Genomic DNA, 17,160 nt, shown 5'->3' on the forward strand with positions numbered 1-17,160 from the left:
GTATTTGGGATATAGTGTGAACAAAAGAGATGGAGTCCTTGCTTTAATGGAGCTTCCACTGTAAAGGGAAAACAGAAGATGCACACACACAATCAGTGCTGTGAAACAACTAAACCAAAGTGATGTGCTTGTGGAGGTGGCACTGGGCTGGGTGGAAGGGTTTCTGTGAAGAGCTGAAATGTAAGAATAAGAAGCCAGGCATGTGGAATGCTGGGAGAAGGAGCACTCCAGAAGGAATGGAAAGGCAGTAGGTATGAAGGCTCTGCAATGGGAAGGGACTTGGGATATTGGGGGAAGAGCAAGGAGACTGGAGTGATACCACAGTATGGGCTGAGGGGAGAGATGGGGAGGGACCTGATCATGCACAGTCTTGTAGGCCATGATTTTATTCTGAAGCAATCAAAGAGTTTTAGGGAAGAGAGGGGTGAAATTTTCTCCTTTTTAAAAAAAGATTGATCACTCAGGCTGTTTTCTGAACAATGGATTGTTGGGGGGAAGACTGAAAGAGACCAGGTACCAGACCATATGGGAAACTGATAATGGGGGCTTGGACCAGGCTGTTGGTTCTAGAAATTGAGAGAAGTTATTAAGTGGGAGATAGAACATTTAAGACTTCCTGATGGATGGAAATATCAATACCTCAGATATGCAGATGACACCACCCTTATGGCAGAAAGTGAAGAAGAACTAAAGAGCCTCTTGATGAAAGTGAAAGAGGAGAGTGAAAAAGTTAGCTTAAAACTCAACATTCAGGAAACTAAGATCATGGCATCTGGTCCCATCACTTCATGGCAAATAGTTGGGGAAACAATGGAAACAGTGACAGACTTTATTTCTTGGGGTTCCAAAATCACTGCAGATGGTGATTGCAACCATGAAACTAAAAGACGCTTGCTCCTTGGAAGAAAAGCTATGACCAACCTAGATAGCATATTAAAAAGCACACACATTACTTTGCCAACAAAGGTCCATCTAGTCAAAGCTATGGTTTTTCCAGTAGTCATGTATGGATGTGACAGCTGGACTATAAAGAAAGTTGAGCGCTGAAGAATTGATGGTTTTAAACTGTGGTGCTGGAGAAGACTCTTGAGAGTCCCCTGGACTGCAAGGAGATCCAACCAGTCCATCCTAAAGGAAATCAGTTCTGAATATTCATTGGAAGGACTGATGCTGAAGCTGAAACTCCAATACTTTGGCCACCTGATGTGAAGAGCTGACTCATTTGAAAAGACCTTGTTGCTGGGAAAGATTGAAGGTAGGAAGAGAAGGGGACAACAGAGGATGAGATGGTTGGATGGCATCACTGACTCAATGGACATGAGTTTGAGTAAGTTTCGGGAGTTGGTAATGGACAGGGAAGCCTGGTGTGCTGTAGTCCATGGAGTCTCAAAGAATCGGACACAACTGAGCAACTAACTGAACTGATGGATGGGATGTGGGGGTAGAAGGGAAGGCACATAGACTCTGGGTTTCTGACTTTACTCACTGTATGGAGAATGGTTCCATTTAGTATGTTAACTGGGAGAGGTGACTGGGGAAGGATCAGGTGGAAGGAGCTGTTTTAAAAGTTTGAGGTACCTATTTAGATCTCCTGAGGTGATCTTCATGGAGGTGAGCTGTTGGAAATACGAATCTGGAATTTGGGCCACAGATACCTACCTGCCTTTTCCAAGTCGGGTGTGGTGAGGAGGTGTGAGCCACGTAAAGGTGAGAAGGATGAGGAAAGGGTGTGCACATCTCCAGAAGGCAGTGCAGGGGTGGGGTGGAGCAGGGGTGCAGAACCTTAAGGGTGCAGAACCTAAAGGTGATAGAGGCTTTCTAGGCCACAGGTCCCCACGTTCATCTCCCAGCTCACGCCCGCTGGTTGTTTCTTCTCCATTGGCCCAGGATGTACCTGTCTTTTCCTCTGGTACTGGTTCCTTCCTGGCTCCAGGCGTCTTTCTCATCCTCGCTCACACGCCGGCTTTTCCAGTTCAGTGGGAATTGGGAAAAGGCCTTGGACCAGCCCTGTTTCCCTCATCAGACGCATCTTCAATGAGGCATCCAGTGATTCAGTTTTCCTGGTCATAGATTGAGTTCCTCGCCGTCCTTCAGCCGTCGCGTCAGGATTGGAGATCTGCATATGTAAATGAATGATTAGAAATAATTATGGGCTGAGTCAGCAGCTCCCTACTAGAAATAGAACCCAGGCGTCTTGACACAGAAACCTGAGGTTTCCCCCTACTGTCCAGCGGACGCGGCGTCCACCGGGCGGCGCGGACCCTTTCCGGGGTATTCGCAGCAGTAACGGAGGTTCAGTTTCTCTGCGGCCCCCTCGCGCTCTGCCGCGCAGCAAGTAGACTGACCAGGCGTGGGCGGGGCGAGGGCGGAGCCGGACAGGGGCGGGGCTTACATGTGGGCGGGGCTTCCTCGAGTTCCGGAGTCGAGTCGCTGCCTGGGCCGGAGCGGAGATGCAGCCGCCGCCCCGAAAAGTGAGCTTGGCCTGGAAACAGGGACTCCTGGCGGGCTGGGGGAGTGATGGGGACCAAGCGGGCACTAGACCTGCCCGGGGGGGGGTCGAAGAGTAGGAAGGGGTCAAAGGCCAACCCAGAAGTAACCGAGGAAACATCCCAGCTCCTCCTTGGCCCCGCCCCCTCACCGCTCCCAGCGCGGAGTGTTTTTCAGGTCCTCGCGCCAGGGGTCTTCATCTTCTTTTTACCCCTACAGGTGAAGCCGGCCCAGGAGGTGAAGCTTCGCTTCCTGGAGCAGCTGAGCATCCTTCAGACCCGGCAGCAGAGAGAGGCAGACCTACTGGAGGATATCAGGTAACCCCTGACTCCCTCCACATACCCCCACTTTCTCTGTCACATGCTCCGCCCCTTCTCCAACATACTACAGCTGTCGGGGTGGGCGGGGGTGAAGAGCTCTCCAACCTGCCCATTTAAGTCCTTCACCTTAGGCCTCTCTCATACCGGATAGGTATTATCCTTGTGCCCACTCCAACACATATAAACACACTGGGACCCTCCCTCAAAGCCCTTCACTCCACACCGGCCCGCCACCCCCACAATCAAGCTTTGTGCAGAAGCCGCCCCCCCCACCCCCACCCCACGCCTGTTGGAAGGCTGGCGGACTCTGTACCCAGGCCCCCATGCGTCCTCACCTCCAAGCCCACAGATGGTTCTCCAGGGGTGGGGAAGATCCTGCTGAGTCTCTGAGCACTGAGGTGCGGTTGTCCTGTGCTGCGGCTGCCCGAGGTGATCTCAAGGACTCTCTCTTCAGTGTCAGTGTAGTCACACTCTAGGCCTGACTCCCCACTCCTTCCTGACCACGCTGAAGAGAGGATGGAGGGTGGGAGAAATGGACCAAACAGTAACACCACCCCCACCCCACCCTCCCCAATCTCCACAGATCCTACAGCAAGCAGAGGGCAGCCATTGAACGGGAGTATGGGCAGGTATGGGACTCTTCTCTGGACCTTTCCTTTTGTTCTGGCCTCCTTTACACCACCAGCAGTGTGGCTCCACACATACTCTTGTTCTGGTCAAGAGCATGTGCCTACAATCAGGCACGTGTGTGTCAAGTCCCTGCTGTGGTACTATTAAGTTGTGTGACCTTGGACAAGTTACTTAACCTTCTGGGCCTCAATTTCTTTCTCTGTAAAATGGGAATAACAATAATTGTATCTTCACACAGGGTTCTTGCAAGGATGGAATAAGTTAATGCATGTACAGCTCTTAGCAAAGTGAGGGGTATTATCATATTCTGGTCCTGTGTTCTCATGTATGGGGTCTTTGAAAGGGAATTGGGTCTGTGATGGTTTTCCCACCAGGCACTCCAGAAACTGGCTGGGCCATTCTTGAAGAGGGAAGGACACCGGAGTGGGGAGATGGACAGCAGGTGAGTCCCACAGTGGGGTGGGGTGGGGGGAACTGGGAGCCAAGAAGGAATGAGGCACTCAACCCCAGGAACCTGTGGGGAGGGCACGTGAGCTGTAGGTGGAGCTGATACAGCAGGAAGAGAGCAGCTGACCCAGCAAGGACACTGGATGGCGGTGGAGGGCATGAGGGATCCTTGTGGCTGAGATAATGGGCGGATCGATCGATGGGCTCCCAGACGAGGGGGAAGGGAAAGCTGTCTGTCTCCCATGGTGCTGGGAGGAGGGTGTCTCGTGAAGCTTTGGAGTGCTCCCCTCCTTAACACAGTCTTTCTCTGGGGAGAGGCAGGATGGTGTTCGGTGCCTGGCGCTGCCTGCTAGATGCCACTGTGGCTGGGGGCCAAGCCCGGCTCCAGGCATCTGACCGATACCGTGACCTGGCTGGGGGCACGGGGCGGAGTGCTAAGGAGCAGGTGCTTCGGAAGGTATGGTTCAGTGGATGGGGTGAAGGAAGGGCTAACTCAGGGATGGAGGTGGTCTGGATCAGGACTTCCTGTGTCCACGCCCCTAGGGAGCAGAGAACCTCCAGAGGGCACAGGCTGAGGTGCTGCAGTCTGTCCGGGAGCTGAGCCGAAGCCGAAAGCTGTATGGGCAGCGGGAACGCGTGTGGGCCTTGGCCCAGGAGAAGGCGGCTGATGTCCAGGCCAGGTGGGCTGATGGGGAGCTGAGAAGCCTGGGGACAGGGTGTAGAGCCAAGGCACCATGGCTGGGTCTGACCTCCACTCCTTTCCTTTGCCCGCACAGGCTTAACCGAAGTGACCATGGCCTCTTTCACACTCGGACCAGTCTTCAGAAACTCAGCACCAAGGTTCAGAGGATGTGGGCATGAGTGGGGACAGGGAGAGGTGGACAGATTAGTCTAGTGGCTTGGAACCCAAGGGCATAAGTCAGAGGGACTGGGATGAATCCAGGCTACTGTACTTCCTTGGTGCATGACCTTGGTAAACTTGTTCTCTCCGAGACTCATTTTCATCTATAAAATAGACATAGTACCTTTATTTTTCGTTCCTTTTTTATGCACTTATTGAGGACTTTTATGTACTAGGCATTGTTCGAAACACGGGGGATACAGTGGGGAACACTACCAGTAGAGTTCCTGCTTTCACAGCCTAATTAGGGGGGACAGATAGTAAATAAACAAAGACTCAGAATAAATGAAAAGAAAAGAAGGTCCTTTGATAAAGCATAACAGGGGAGTGTAATTTAGAGGGCTGCTACTGCTGCTAAGTCACTTCAGTCGTGTCCGACTCTGTGCGACCCCATAGATGGCAGCCCACCAGGCTTCCCCATCCATGGGATACTCCAGGCAAGAGTACTGGAATGGGTTGCCATTTCCTCCTCCAGTGCATGAAAGTGAAAAGTGAAAGTGAAGTCGCTCAGTCGTGTCTGACTTGTAGCGACCCTGTGGACTGCAGCCCATCAGGCTGCTCCATCCATGGGATTTTCCAGGCAAGAGTACTGGAGTGGGGTGCCATTGCCTTCTCCAATTTAGAGGGAAAGCCTCCCTAAACAGGTGGGTTGAATATCAAGAAGGAACCAACTGTGCAAAGATGTAGGAGAAGAACACTCTAGGGAGAGGCAGTGATAAGTGCAAAGGCTCTGAGGTGAGAATAACTTTGTAGGCTCAAGGAACTGAGAGAAAGCCAGTGTGGCTGGAGCACTGTGAGCAGGGGGACGAGCACTGTGGAAAGAGAGAAGGTGCTGGGGCCAGCTCATGTTGGCCCTGGTAGACCATGGTAAGGAGCAGGTGGGGTTTTCTTCTAAATGTATGCAGTTTCCACTAGAGGATTTTTATCAGGAGTTGTGAGTATGTAAAATTTTTAGTATAGTTTGCCAGTTATGTCAATAATGTGAGAATTCTTTCTGGATCTGGGTTGGCCTTGGAAGAACCCCAAGAGTCTAGAGCTCCCAGCTGACACTTATGTTCCTCTCCTAGCTGTCTGCCCAGTCGGCCCAGTACTCCCAGCAGCTGAGAGCAGCCCGCAATGAGTACCTGCTCAACTTGGTGGCCACCAATGCCCACCTTGACCACTACTACCAGGAAGAACTGCCAGCCCTGCTCAAGGCTAGTCTCAGCCTAGATACCCCTGCCTCTCCGCAGGGAGAGCCTCTCCCTGCTTCCCATCACTGATAGGCTGAGTAGGGCGGGGGATTTAGCCTGCTTAGAATGGGCAGAAGAGACATTCCTGGCTTCTGCTTCTAGCTGGCTGCGTGACATTGTGCAGAACACTTAACCCTTCTGAACTCCTGTTTCCTCAACAGGAATAACCCCTGCTCAGACTACTTTATAAGACTAATGGGGCTCAAGGGAGAGAATGAATGTGAAAATGCTTTTTAAAGTGTTAAGTGCTATGTACACAAGAGGGTCTGTTTTTAGAAGCAATAATAATGTCTTATTCCTTCCCAATTTCCCATACCTCATGCCCATCTCCCACCCAAACCTGGACAGAGAGCCTGCTTGGGGGGAGGGTAGTGTCAGCATCTTGGGACTCTCTCCAGGCTCTGGTCAGTGAGCTGTTAGAACACCTGAGGGACCCGCTGACCTCACTGAGCCGCACGGAGCTGGAAGCTGCAGAGATGGCCCTGGAGCATGCTCGCCACGGAAGGCAAGCGACCTCCCAGGTGAGGGCTGTGCCCTATTGGAGCCCTCCAGAGATCCTCTTTACCCTTCTCTCCCAGTACAGCCCACCCCACCACATGTCTGCCCATTTCCTTCTCACCTTGTCCTTCCTCTTCCAAGAAAGGCTGGGGACAGGCTTGGAGAGGGAGCCAGTGAATGGCTGACTTTGATTTTTTTCCAACCTCCAAGGTAAGCTGGGAGCAGGATCTGGAGCTTTTTCTTCAGGAACCTGGAGTGTTTTCCCCCACCCCACCTCAGCAGTTTCAGCCAGCAGGGAATGATCAGGTGAGACCTCTGTGCTAGGTGGATCCAGGCCAGTTGTAAAGGGGACTGTGGTTTAGACCTCTCTCCCATTATTCACATCCTAGTATTAACTTTGTTGTTCTTCAGTTGCTCAGTCATGTCCGACTCTTTTGTGACCCCATGGACTGTAGCCCACCAGGCTCCTCTGTCCAGGGGATTTCCCAGGCAAGAATACTGGAGTGGGTTGCCATTTCCTTCTCCAGGGGGTCATCCCAACTTAGGGATCAAACCCACATCTCCTCCTGCATGGATAGGCAGATTCTTTACCACTGAGCCCCCAGGGAAGCCTGTGGAATTTACTTAGAGACTGTTAAACCATGGAGAGAGGGTTTCAGAACCCCAGTTCACCTCCCTCCCACCAGGACACAGATTAACACTCTTTATCCCACCCTTCTCTCTTTTCACTTCACTGTCTTTTTCATTCTCCCTCTTCCCCTCAACCTGGATCCCATTTCCAGGACTGTGTTTGTGTGTCCACACGGAAGCACACCTGTGTCCACAGTCATAGGTGTGTGCTCCCACCTGTTTGTGGGGAGGAGACAAGGAGGGAACTGCAGGGAGGAGGTGTTAAGGAGCAGCGTCAGGCAGTCCTCACATGAACAGCTCCCTGTTCATTCAGGTGTGTGTCCTGGAGCTGGAAGGAGGTGCAGGAGGTGTGGCGGGGCAGAGTGGCCTGGAGAAAGAAGTTCAACGCTGGACGAGCCGAGCTGCCCGAGACTATAAGATCCAGCATCATGGGCATCGGGTGAGGTGGGGGTGCAGGTGTTGTGGGTGGGCAAGAAATGCTGAGAGATGGGGGTCCCAGAGTCACTGAGGGATGTCATGGGGCTGTAGGCAAGAGGGAAGGGAAGAGTAATTCAAGCTGACAGTGTGGCACAGTAATTAAGAGCATAGTCTTGGGAGCAAGACTCACCTGGACTCAAATCCTGCTCTGTTGCTTTCTAGTTATATAACCCTGAGTAAGAGAGTATTGAGTGACTTCAGCTCTTTGGACCTCAGTTTCCTTGTCATTAAAATGGGGCTAATAATAGCACCCACATCCCAGGGAACATTAAATGACAGGATGCATGTGAAGCAACTAGCTAACTACCAGGTTGTTCTAAGTTGTGCCCCATGGTATCTCCACCCTCCCCCGTCCTCCACCTTCCCAACCAGGTGCTGCAGCGGCTGGAGCAGAGGCGGCAGCAGGTTCCAGAGCGAGAGGCTCCAGGCATAGAACAGCGGCTGCAGGAAGTAAGGGAGAACATCCGACGGGCCCAGGTGAGGCACCACGCTGGGGGTTTAGGGCCACTGAGATCACACCTCCTCCGGCCTCCTCCACTCCATCTGATGGTGGGGAGACTGCAAGCAGAAAGTTGTAGAGGGTGGACATATCTGGGGAGGCTCCACTCACTTCCCAAAGGCAGACCCAGCCATCACCTGGGTTGATCCCTCTTCCCCATGTCAGGTGAGCCAGGTGAAGGGGGCTGCCCGGCTGGCCCTGCTGCAGGGGGCTGGCCTGGATGTGCAGCACTGGCTGAAGCCAGCCATGACCCAGGCCCAGGATGAGGTGGAGCAGGAGCGACGGCTCAGCGAGGCCCGGCTATCCCAGAGGGACTTCTCTCCCACGGTGAGCTCCCTCCACTCCCTAGCCTTACACACCTGGGAGGGTAAAGAGCCCTAGCGGAAAGCAGACCTTATGAAGCAGGAATCACAATGGTACGTAACTCAACAGGTTGTTGTGAGGCTTGAATGGAATCACTTACGTGTTTAATTCTTGGCATGGTTTGTAACAGAGAGAGCTCTCAGTTAACTTCTACTGTTAGTATAGAATGGTGGTTACGAACTAAGGTCCTGAGAGCAGGCTGTAAGCAGTTTGAGTACCAGACATTCCATTTATTAGCTGTGTGATCTTGGAAAGTGATTTAAGCTTTCTGAGCATCAATTTCCTCATAAGTAAAACGAGGTTCGTAGTTCCACAAAATAACACAGGGTTATTAAGAAACTTGGCTTCTCTGGTGCCACCAGTGGTAAAGAACCCGCCTGCCCATGCAGGAGGTGCAGGAGATGTGGGTTGATCCCTGGGTCAGGAAGATCCCCTGGAGTAGGAAATGACAATCCACTCCATTATTCTTGCCTGAGAAAATTCCACGGACAGAGGAGCCTGGCAGGCTATAGTCCATGGGGTTGCAAAGAGTTGACACGACTGAGTATGCACGCCATTAAGAAACTTAAATAAGACAAGGTACATAAGATACATAGCACTGTGCCTGGTACACAGTAAGCGCTCACTACTGTAACTCTGTGATTATCATTAGTGTTTTCCTGCTCTGTGATGATGATCACCCTGTGAGCCAGGGTGAACGGTTGGGTGGTACTGTCTTGGAGGAGGATCCACAAGGTTTACGGAATGATGGAAGAGTGGGAGACACAGAGGGTACTTGAGACCAGGCCTCACAGTGATGTCTGTTCTCTGCCCCTACAGGCTGAGGATGTGGAGCTGTCTGACTTTGAGGAATGTGAGGAGACTGGGGAGCTCTTTGAGGAGCCTGCCCCCGCAGCCCTGGCCACCAGGCCCCTCCCCTGCCCTGCCCATGTGGTGTTTGGCTATCAGGTGTGAATGGGGGTAAGGACCTCAGACCGGAGGGCTAGGGGACAACCAGTCCTGAACTCTTCTTTGTGGGGCCCAGGCAGGACGTGAGGACGAGCTGACCATCACAGAGGGCGAGTGGCTGGAGGTCATAGAGGAGGGAGATGCCGACGAATGGGTCAAGGTGGGTAGGGACCTGGGGCTCAGACCTTGGCAAGGGAGCAGTGGGAGGGACTTCTCTGTGGCCCATAAAGACCCAGCCAGAAAAGCTGGAAGCCTGAGTGCAGAAGGGCCAGGGCCGTGGACAGCTGAGGCAAGCCCACTTTCTGTTCACATGGCTGGGAGAGCAGGCTCGGAACCAGCACGGTGAGGTAGGCTTTGTCCCTGAGCGCTATCTCAACTTCGCGGACCTCTCCTTCCCTGAGAGCAGCCGTGACAGCGACAACCCTTTGGGGGCAGAGCCCACAGGTAAGAAAGGGACAAGAATTGCTGAGTCGTTGTGGCCCTGGGGTGTCATGGTCCAGGGCACGCTGCCTACCTCCTCCCCTCACCATCTCTCCTGGGCTTCTACAGCATTCCTGGCTCGTGCACTGTACAGCTACACTGGACAGAGCGCCGAGGAGCTGAGTTTCCCTGAGGGGGCGCTCATCCGCCTGCTGCCCCGGGCCCAGGATGGAGTGGATGACGGCTTCTGGAGGGGAGAATTTGGGGGCCATGTTGGGGTCTTCCCCTCCCTGCTGGTGGAGGAGCTACTTGGCCCCCCGGGGCCATCTGAACTCTCAGACCCTGAGCAGGTGAGCCTTCCTTTTCCCTGGGTCCCCAGGGATCTCTGGTTGACCCTCCCATTCACGGAGGTCCCATATTCATCTTAATACCCCATTCCCTGTATAGTGGCTTGGAGTCCCCATCTCCTTTGGCACAGAGGAAAGGGAAAGCAAGGCAGTCTTCATAAGAGTTTGGTTGTCCTGTTTTAGAGCTGGATTTAAGTTCAGATTCCTATTCGATTACTTTAGGCAATGATTAGGTCTCTCTGAGCTTGTTTCTTCACATGCATGTAGAAGGGGGATAATGATATCTTTTCCAGGAGACTAGCTTTCCTGTTGTGAGATAATGGAGGTAAAACGTTAGCCCAATGGCCCCTAGGAGGTGCTTTGATATATGGTACCTATTGTTCTAGCAAGATTTTGTCACTAACTAGATCCATGATTTGGGATAGATGGTTTAATCTGAGTCTCACCTCTGACATAGTAATCATCAAATACTTCCTTCATGGGGTGGTGGTGAGGAATGAATAAATTTTTAGTGCATGTGAAGTGCCAGCAAAATGCCTGGGACATATTAAGTGTCAATACATATGGGCTGTTGAAATGTGTATCACCTACAACCCTACCCATATACAAGCATTTGGCTGCTTTCTAGCTTGGGAAGTGATGGGGCAGGAACTGAAGATGGGATGGGAGGAATAGCTGGTGAAACCTTCCCACATGCCAGGAATAAGCCTTTGCCCTCTCATTCCCAGATGCTGCCATCCCCTTCCCCTCCCAGCTTCTCCCCTCCTGCACCCACCTCTGCTGTGGATGGATCCCCTGCACCTGTCCTGCCCGGTGGTGAGTAGAAGGAGCTGGGCCCCTGGGAGGGTAAGAGACAAGAAGTCTGGGACTCTTGGGTTATACTTGGCCCCTCTACCTGCCCTCAGGAACCTCCTCCCTCAGGTTCTCTGAGGCTTGATGGTAGAAGAGTTTGGGCTTTGGAGCCAGGCCCATTGGTCAAACTCTGCCCAGACTTCCTAGCATGCAATTTAACCTGTCTGGGCCTTTACAGAGTGAGGAGGAAGGTTCCTCCCTTATTGAGTTTTGACAGTTAAAGAGATGTCTGTAGGGTACCCAGCATTGTGCTGGGCACATAGCAAGCATGCAATTAGTAACTGTTTCTCATTATTATTATTATTAAAATTAGCCAGTTATTATTAAAATTAGCCAGTTTCTCCCACAGTGTTTTCCCAATACACATCCTTAGTGTTCTTGAATCCTGCAAACATCTGGTTTGCATCATCATTTTCCTCGTCCATCTTTTCCAAAACCATCTCTTCTAAAAGGTATTTCCACTTTCTTCTCTGCACCTCTCTCCCTGACCCTGGAGGCCCTGTTACCATTTTCTGCACCCTGCTTCTCCAGCACCCTTAGTTTACTTTGAATCCTTTAGTGATCATTCATTGTGTTTGTTGGTGTTTCATTATTCAGTCGCTGACAGCCATTAGGGGTGGGTGCTCTGATCCCACCTCCCCTACTCTGGTACCTTTAGCAGGGCTGAGTATATAGCAGGTGCCCAGTAAGTGTTGAGGTTGGATGGATTGATGGATGTTATGACCCAGGTTAGTGACTATTTGTTAAATCAGAAAATATTTACAGAGTGCCATGGTCCTAGTAGCTCAGCTGGTAAAGGATCCACCTGCAATGCAGGAACCCTGGTTCAATTCCTGGGTCTGGAAGATTACCTGGAGAAGGAATAGGCTACTCAATCCAGTATTCTTGGGCTTCCCTGGTGGCTCAACTGGTAAAGAATCTGCCTGCAATGTGGGAGACCTGGGTTCAATCCCTGGGTTGGGAAGATCCCCTGGAGAAGGGAACAGCTGTCCACTCCAGTATTCTGGCCTGGAGAATTCCATGGACTGTATAGTTCATGGGGTCGCAAAGAGTTGGACACAACTGAGTGACTTTCACGGTCCTAAGTGCTGGAGATACAGAAGTGAACAAAATAAAGTCAGAAGGCTGACTTGTGGCTCTTATTTCCAGATCCAGACCTGGACTGCCCTGGGTCCCTGGACATGATGGCACCTCGACTCAGGCCGGTAAGGGCCCCTCCCTTGGAAGAGGGGTCACTCCAATTTGTCCTGTTTTATCTGCAGAGCGGAGGGAATGGATGGGATATCCCCAAGGGAAGCCTCGGGAGCACTGACTGTGTGTTTCCTACAGATGCGTCCACCGCCTCCCCCTCCAGCTAAAGCCCCGGATCCTGGCCACCCAGATCCCCTCACCTGAAGCCAGGGGGAATCTCCATCCCCCAGTGATGCTGCTGCCCCATCTCCGTGCTATCAGACTGCCCCTCCCCATGGTGATCCAAAGCGACACAGTCAAATGCTGGAATCTCCCTGATTTCCATTCTCACCTTCAGGGGTTGACATTACTTCTCTCCCCATTTCTGGGGCTGGAACCCACTCCTTTTTCCCCATGATCTTTCAGCCATCTCTAGGGCTGAAACTACCCCCTTTCTCTTCTGCCACCACCCCATCTCTAGGGTGGTGAACTACCCTGAAATCTCTGGGACTGGAATTTGTTCCCCAAAGTCTTGAGTGGCTCTGGCTTATTTGTGTCTCCACCCTGGTTCTGTGAACCACCCCACTCCAGATGCCAGAGCCACTGGGGTTGGGGCCTGGGACAGGGATAGGCCTGTCAGAAGGAGCTGGAGCCAGTATGCGAAGCAGCTGTAATGGTCTGAGTGGATTTATTGACAGTGAATAAAGGGCACAAAGCCCGAGCCAGAGCCTGGGCCTCTTGTGCCAAGAGGGCAGAGGGCCTAAGGTGCTATTGCTTTAAGGGCCCACCAAGGGCAGGGGCCTGCTCCCAGCCGCCACGCTCTAGCATATGGAGTGAGGTGATGGGGAAGGTGGGTCAGGCAGCCTGCGGGCAGGCAGGGGAAGGGGAAGAGGCTGAGGGCCAGGGATGGTACTTCTCCCCAGGTCCCCCCAGCCTGAGACTGTGCAACTCCAGGTGGAAGTAGAGTGGGTCCTTCAGCTGGGGGGCAGTGCTGTCCAGAGGAGAGGAGGGGCTTCATGCCCACCCACTCCCTGGCCTGCCAGCTGGTAGTCCGTCAGCACAGTGAAGGAGGCGGCTTGGAGGAAAGGAAGGATGACTGTTGCCTCCTATTCAAGCAGAGCCCCCACTTTTCCCCAGAGGCTGCGGGACCTTTCCTACCCGCTGGAGCACATGGCAACTCCCCACCACCAAACCAAGGAATATGTACCAAAGGCTGAGCCTGCGGTTGACCCCGGGGATTCAGGGAACCGATGGGCTGAGGTAGTTTCATATAGGGGTTGGGAGGATGAGATTGACTTGGGGCCCAGGCAGACTCACCTCACACACCCCCTGCTCCCCGTGGTGGGGACACCTGAGAGAGAGGAGGGGTGGACAATGAGAGAACAGGAGATGGGTCATACCAGTGGCCTCGCAGAGCAGGGGCAATAAGAGCTCAGCCCATTGCAGTGCTGGCCATGTCTTCATACCTGGTGATCTGAGGTGTCCTGTTTGCTTGGCTGTCCGTTTGCTTCTTTTCTGGCTGGCCCTGGGCTTGGGCCCCTCCCTCCAGCCCCAAGCATCGGCTCTGCAGAGGCTCCAGGGTTCCCCTCAAGTGCACGAGGGACTCGGCTGCTGTCCCTGAGTCCTCCATTCTGCATGGGGGTGCTGGCAAGGGCTGGGGGCTGCGGCCTCTCAGGGGGAAGGCTTTCAATGGCAGGCATCCCTGTCCTGGGTTGCCCTCCCCCAGGCCCCTGGCCGCCTCCTGGGTCCTGCCCGCCACCAGACCCCCAGCTCCTGTCCGTGGGAGAGCCATCACGATGCTCATGCAGCCCATAGCGCTTCTCAATGTGCGTCACCCGGAACCTGGGAGGGGAGGGGACACTGGGGCTTAAGGCCACCTCTCAAAGACTGCTTGGCCCTTCCCTCTGGTCAGGGACATCCTGGGTTTGAGAGCCATGTCCTTCCGATCTAAGACAGGGGAGATGGCCTCAGGTTGTGGGGCACATTGTGCAGCCTGAATCCTGCTGTAGCTCCCAGTCCAGGAAGAAAGAGCCAGGGCCCACCTTTGGAGTCAAATGCCTGAGCAGTGGACCCCCACCTCAACCTCCCTGTCGCAGGGGTACTCCATATACCCACCTGCCCACAGAAAACACGGTAGTCTCCCCAGGCCGGGGGCGACTCTTTCCTTCCTTGGAGCGTCCCTGACGGACAAGTGGGGGTCTCTTGTTGCGGCTGCAGTGGATGCACGGGGCTGAGGAGCCCAGGTGCACTGTGTGATGATGGGAGGGGGCTCCGTCTTGCAGGCTGGAGGTGGCATCCACGCTGGACGGTAGGGAGGAAGGGAGCAGGGGGGAACATTCCCATTTTTCTTCCTGTTCTGTTTGTTCCCGTTCTTTCAGCGTGCTCCTTAAACCCCCCCAGATGTCCCACTTCCCCCAGGCCGCACTATTCTTTTATTGTCTTTATCTAATAAACTGAATATGAAGATGTTACTGACCATGTGTTGTTTTCCCTCCCAGGGCTAAAAAGTGGGCAATGTTTAACCCAGGGGAGTGGCATAAGGGATGAAGGTCTAGGCTTGATGACATCTAAAGGAGAGATGTGGTTTGGAGGATTCAGGATTTTTACCAAACTTTCTTCTTCCTGTCCGTTATTCAGCCTTACTCTCCCCTGTCACCCTAATCATGCAAGGAGACTGGGAGAGGAATGTGCTTGAGGAGAGGATACTCTCCAAGGCAAGCTAAATCATACTGGCCCATGTTTCCAGCTCACCTGGACAGCTGCACTGTCCCTTCTCCTTCACTGTCCCCCAGCATCTCCTTCAGGGCCTCAGCGTTGGCTGAGGGGAGAAGGAAAAGAAGGGGTCAGTGGAGGCAAAGGCAAGGGCAAGAGAAAGTTGAGGAGGTGGGGGACAAGGGGACAACCTACACCCACCTTCATTTTGGATGATGCAGCGAACAATCCTCTCTACTGTGTCCTCATTCATGTCATCGTCCTCAGCTGAAGGATGAAAGAAGTTGGTGAGGCAGCGGGAAATGGATCAACTTTGAAGGTATGTTACCTGGTGGCTTCTGTGGCTTATTGCTCAAGACCTACCCCTTTACCAAACTGCATCATGCTGTACCTTAGCATTTCAAGGGCCAGGGCAGAAAAGAAGGGAAAATCAGTGGGAGTCCAAGACTACTACCAGTGGGCGCTTCCCACCCATGGTGCCTTCTCTAGCCCTGCTTTCAGGGTGGTGGCACCCCACTTGCTGACTCAAGAAAGCATTACTAGACCTCCCATCTTGGTCGGGATTTAGCCTGGGTCTGTTGGCCAGGAAGTGGTGTGGGGAGACGGGTGAGGGAGGAAGGTGATTGAGCCAGGTTCTAGGCTGTTCACTCACGGGGCTGGAGCTGGGCGTCATCAGGCTCCGAGCCCCTCGAGGTGCGGCAGCGGTAGCCCTTCTTCTTGAGCACGTGGCAGATCATGAAGCCTACAAGGCCCATGAGGAAGAAGACCAGCACAAGCAGGAAGAGCATGTACAGCCCATGTTGGGGCGGTTCCAGGTCAGGCTGTGGTTCCGACATGAGGCCCTGGCGGGTGAGCACGGGCCAGGGCGGCTCCTGGAGTTAGGGGGCTGCAGCTAAGGATGGGGGGAGGGTTAGGAATGCCGTCCTCAGGATTCGAGACAGACAAGCCTCTGAGGTCTGGCCCCACCCCCTACCCAACCAAGGAGCTGTCCATGCCGGGGGTGCTGGTCCGGGCCAGGGGTGTCAGACGGCGGCTGCGCAGACCCTCTTCCACGACCCTGGTCCCGCTTCCCCGACGCCCAGAGCTCCCCCTTTCCAGCTTGTCCTGAGCTTTCGTCCCTCCCAAGGACACTGCAGAGCGAGATGGGACGGAATTCTCAGGCGGCCGGCACAAGGATAGTGCCTGAGTCAGCGTCCACATCTCTTCTGCGCGGGCCTGAGTCAGGCCTCCGCAGCCCCTTCCCCTTCCTCTACTGTCTCACACACACCCCCTCCCGCCTTTCGGGTTCTCCCGTCCTGGCCACCTGGCCCACCCGGTACCGGTGGTTTGGTTCTGGCTCCGGCTCCGGCTCCGGTTCCAGGGGCGTCCTAGTCCGGCTCAGGGCCCCCGACGCCCTCCCGGCGCTCATCCCTTGCTTCCTTCCCCTCCCCCCTTCGCCGCCTCAAGGGCTCCGGGCTGCGGCTGCAGATACCCGTGCCGCGGCAGGGGTGGGGGGAGGGAAGGATGGCAAGGGATGAGGGCTGGTTGGGACCGGCGACAGGCTCCGGACAACTCCAGCCGTGGAAAGGGAAGGAGAAGGGGGGCGCTGCCGCAGCCGCTCTGGGTCCCCAAAAGCCTTCGACCGCCGGCCAGGGACCAGGGGGCGGAGCCCAGGTGTGCGGGGCGGAGAGAGAGAGCCTTGCGCGCTTCTGAGCGCAAGTGTGGTGCGCGCGTGACTGCGCAGCCCCCCCACTGCCACCCGGCGACGGTGCGGTGCCGAGTCTGGGTCCGGGTGAGGAGGACGGGCAGTCAGGCGAGAGCGCTCTCCACCGGTCTATCGGGCACGCCTGGCTTGGCTCCAGCCCTCAGATGCCCCGGCTGGATGTGTAGCTGGGAATCTTCCCTAGCGGGCCGGGGGAAGCTGGCTTTCTGCACCTGAGAGGGTCAGCGTGGCCGGTTCTCCGGAGCCTCCTAGAGAGGCGACACGGCCTGCGCCCCGCTTGGGACAGGTAGCTGGACAGGATGGCTCGGCTTTCCGAGGATTTGACCCCCGCCGGGAAGGAAATGGCCCTGTCATCCTAGGACCAATGCTACTGTCCTCCGGCCAAGCCCAGACTCTCATGCCCCAGACCTAGAAGGGCGGAGCGAGCTGAGGGCGGAACTCCGCAGGAGGCGTGGCCTGGGCGTGGTCTAGGGGAGTCGGGCTTGGGTTTCCTGGTTCCGCAGAGGCAGGCAGCGTGCTTACGCA

At 54.4% G+C, this 17,160-nt stretch overlaps 2 protein-coding genes across 9 annotated transcripts; one reads left to right on the forward strand and one right to left on the reverse strand.

The window, feature by feature from the left end:
* Positions 1-2,405: 2,405 nt before the first annotated feature.
* Positions 2,406-14,692, forward strand: FCHSD1 (FCH and double SH3 domains 1). Of its 5 annotated transcripts, none has more exons than XM_027546151.1 (20): positions 2,406-2,471; positions 2,707-2,804; positions 3,391-3,436; positions 3,812-3,879; positions 4,200-4,341; positions 4,428-4,564; positions 4,661-4,724; positions 5,853-5,981; positions 6,416-6,538; positions 6,726-6,821; positions 7,459-7,584; positions 7,995-8,099; positions 8,287-8,448; positions 9,304-9,432; positions 9,509-9,592; positions 9,759-9,876; positions 9,982-10,202; positions 10,928-11,015; positions 12,201-12,256; positions 12,381-14,692. In XM_027546151.1, exons 1-20 carry the CDS (start codon positions 2,451-2,453, stop codon positions 12,444-12,446), a joined length of 2,079 nt encoding a protein of 692 aa, XP_027401952.1. In that variant the 5' UTR covers positions 2,406-2,450; the 3' UTR covers positions 12,447-14,692. The 5 variants fall into 5 exon arrangements, with proteins under 5 accessions (XP_027401952.1, XP_027401953.1, XP_027401950.1 ...); XM_027546152.1 differs by having other exon boundaries at positions 4,206-4,341; XM_027546149.1 differs by having other exon boundaries at positions 9,759-10,202.
* RELL2 (RELT like 2) lies at positions 12,891-17,066 on the reverse strand. Of its 4 annotated transcripts, none has more exons than XM_027546158.1 (8): positions 16,848-17,066; positions 15,586-15,825; positions 15,135-15,200; positions 14,973-15,039; positions 14,337-14,522; positions 13,688-14,063; positions 13,539-13,572; positions 12,891-13,296 (listed from the first exon to the last, which is right to left on the reverse strand). In XM_027546158.1, the coding sequence occupies exons 2-7, from the start codon at positions 15,767-15,769 to the stop codon at positions 13,540-13,542; spliced, it is 912 nt and encodes a 303-aa protein (XP_027401959.1). In that variant the 5' UTR covers positions 15,770-15,825; positions 16,848-17,066; the 3' UTR covers positions 12,891-13,296; position 13,539. The 4 variants fall into 4 exon arrangements, with proteins under 4 accessions (XP_027401959.1, XP_027401956.1, XP_027401957.1 ...); XM_027546155.1 differs by lacking the exon at positions 16,848-17,066 and adding an exon at positions 16,253-16,827; XM_027546156.1 differs by lacking the exon at positions 16,848-17,066 and adding an exon at positions 16,246-16,827.
* Between the last annotated feature and the right edge of the window lie 94 nt (positions 17,067-17,160).

This window comes from Bos indicus x Bos taurus, chromosome 7, assembly GCF_003369695.1.
Source record: "Bos indicus x Bos taurus breed Angus x Brahman F1 hybrid chromosome 7, Bos_hybrid_MaternalHap_v2.0, whole genome shotgun sequence".
Taxonomy (NCBI): Eukaryota; Metazoa; Chordata; class Mammalia; order Artiodactyla; family Bovidae; genus Bos; species Bos indicus x Bos taurus.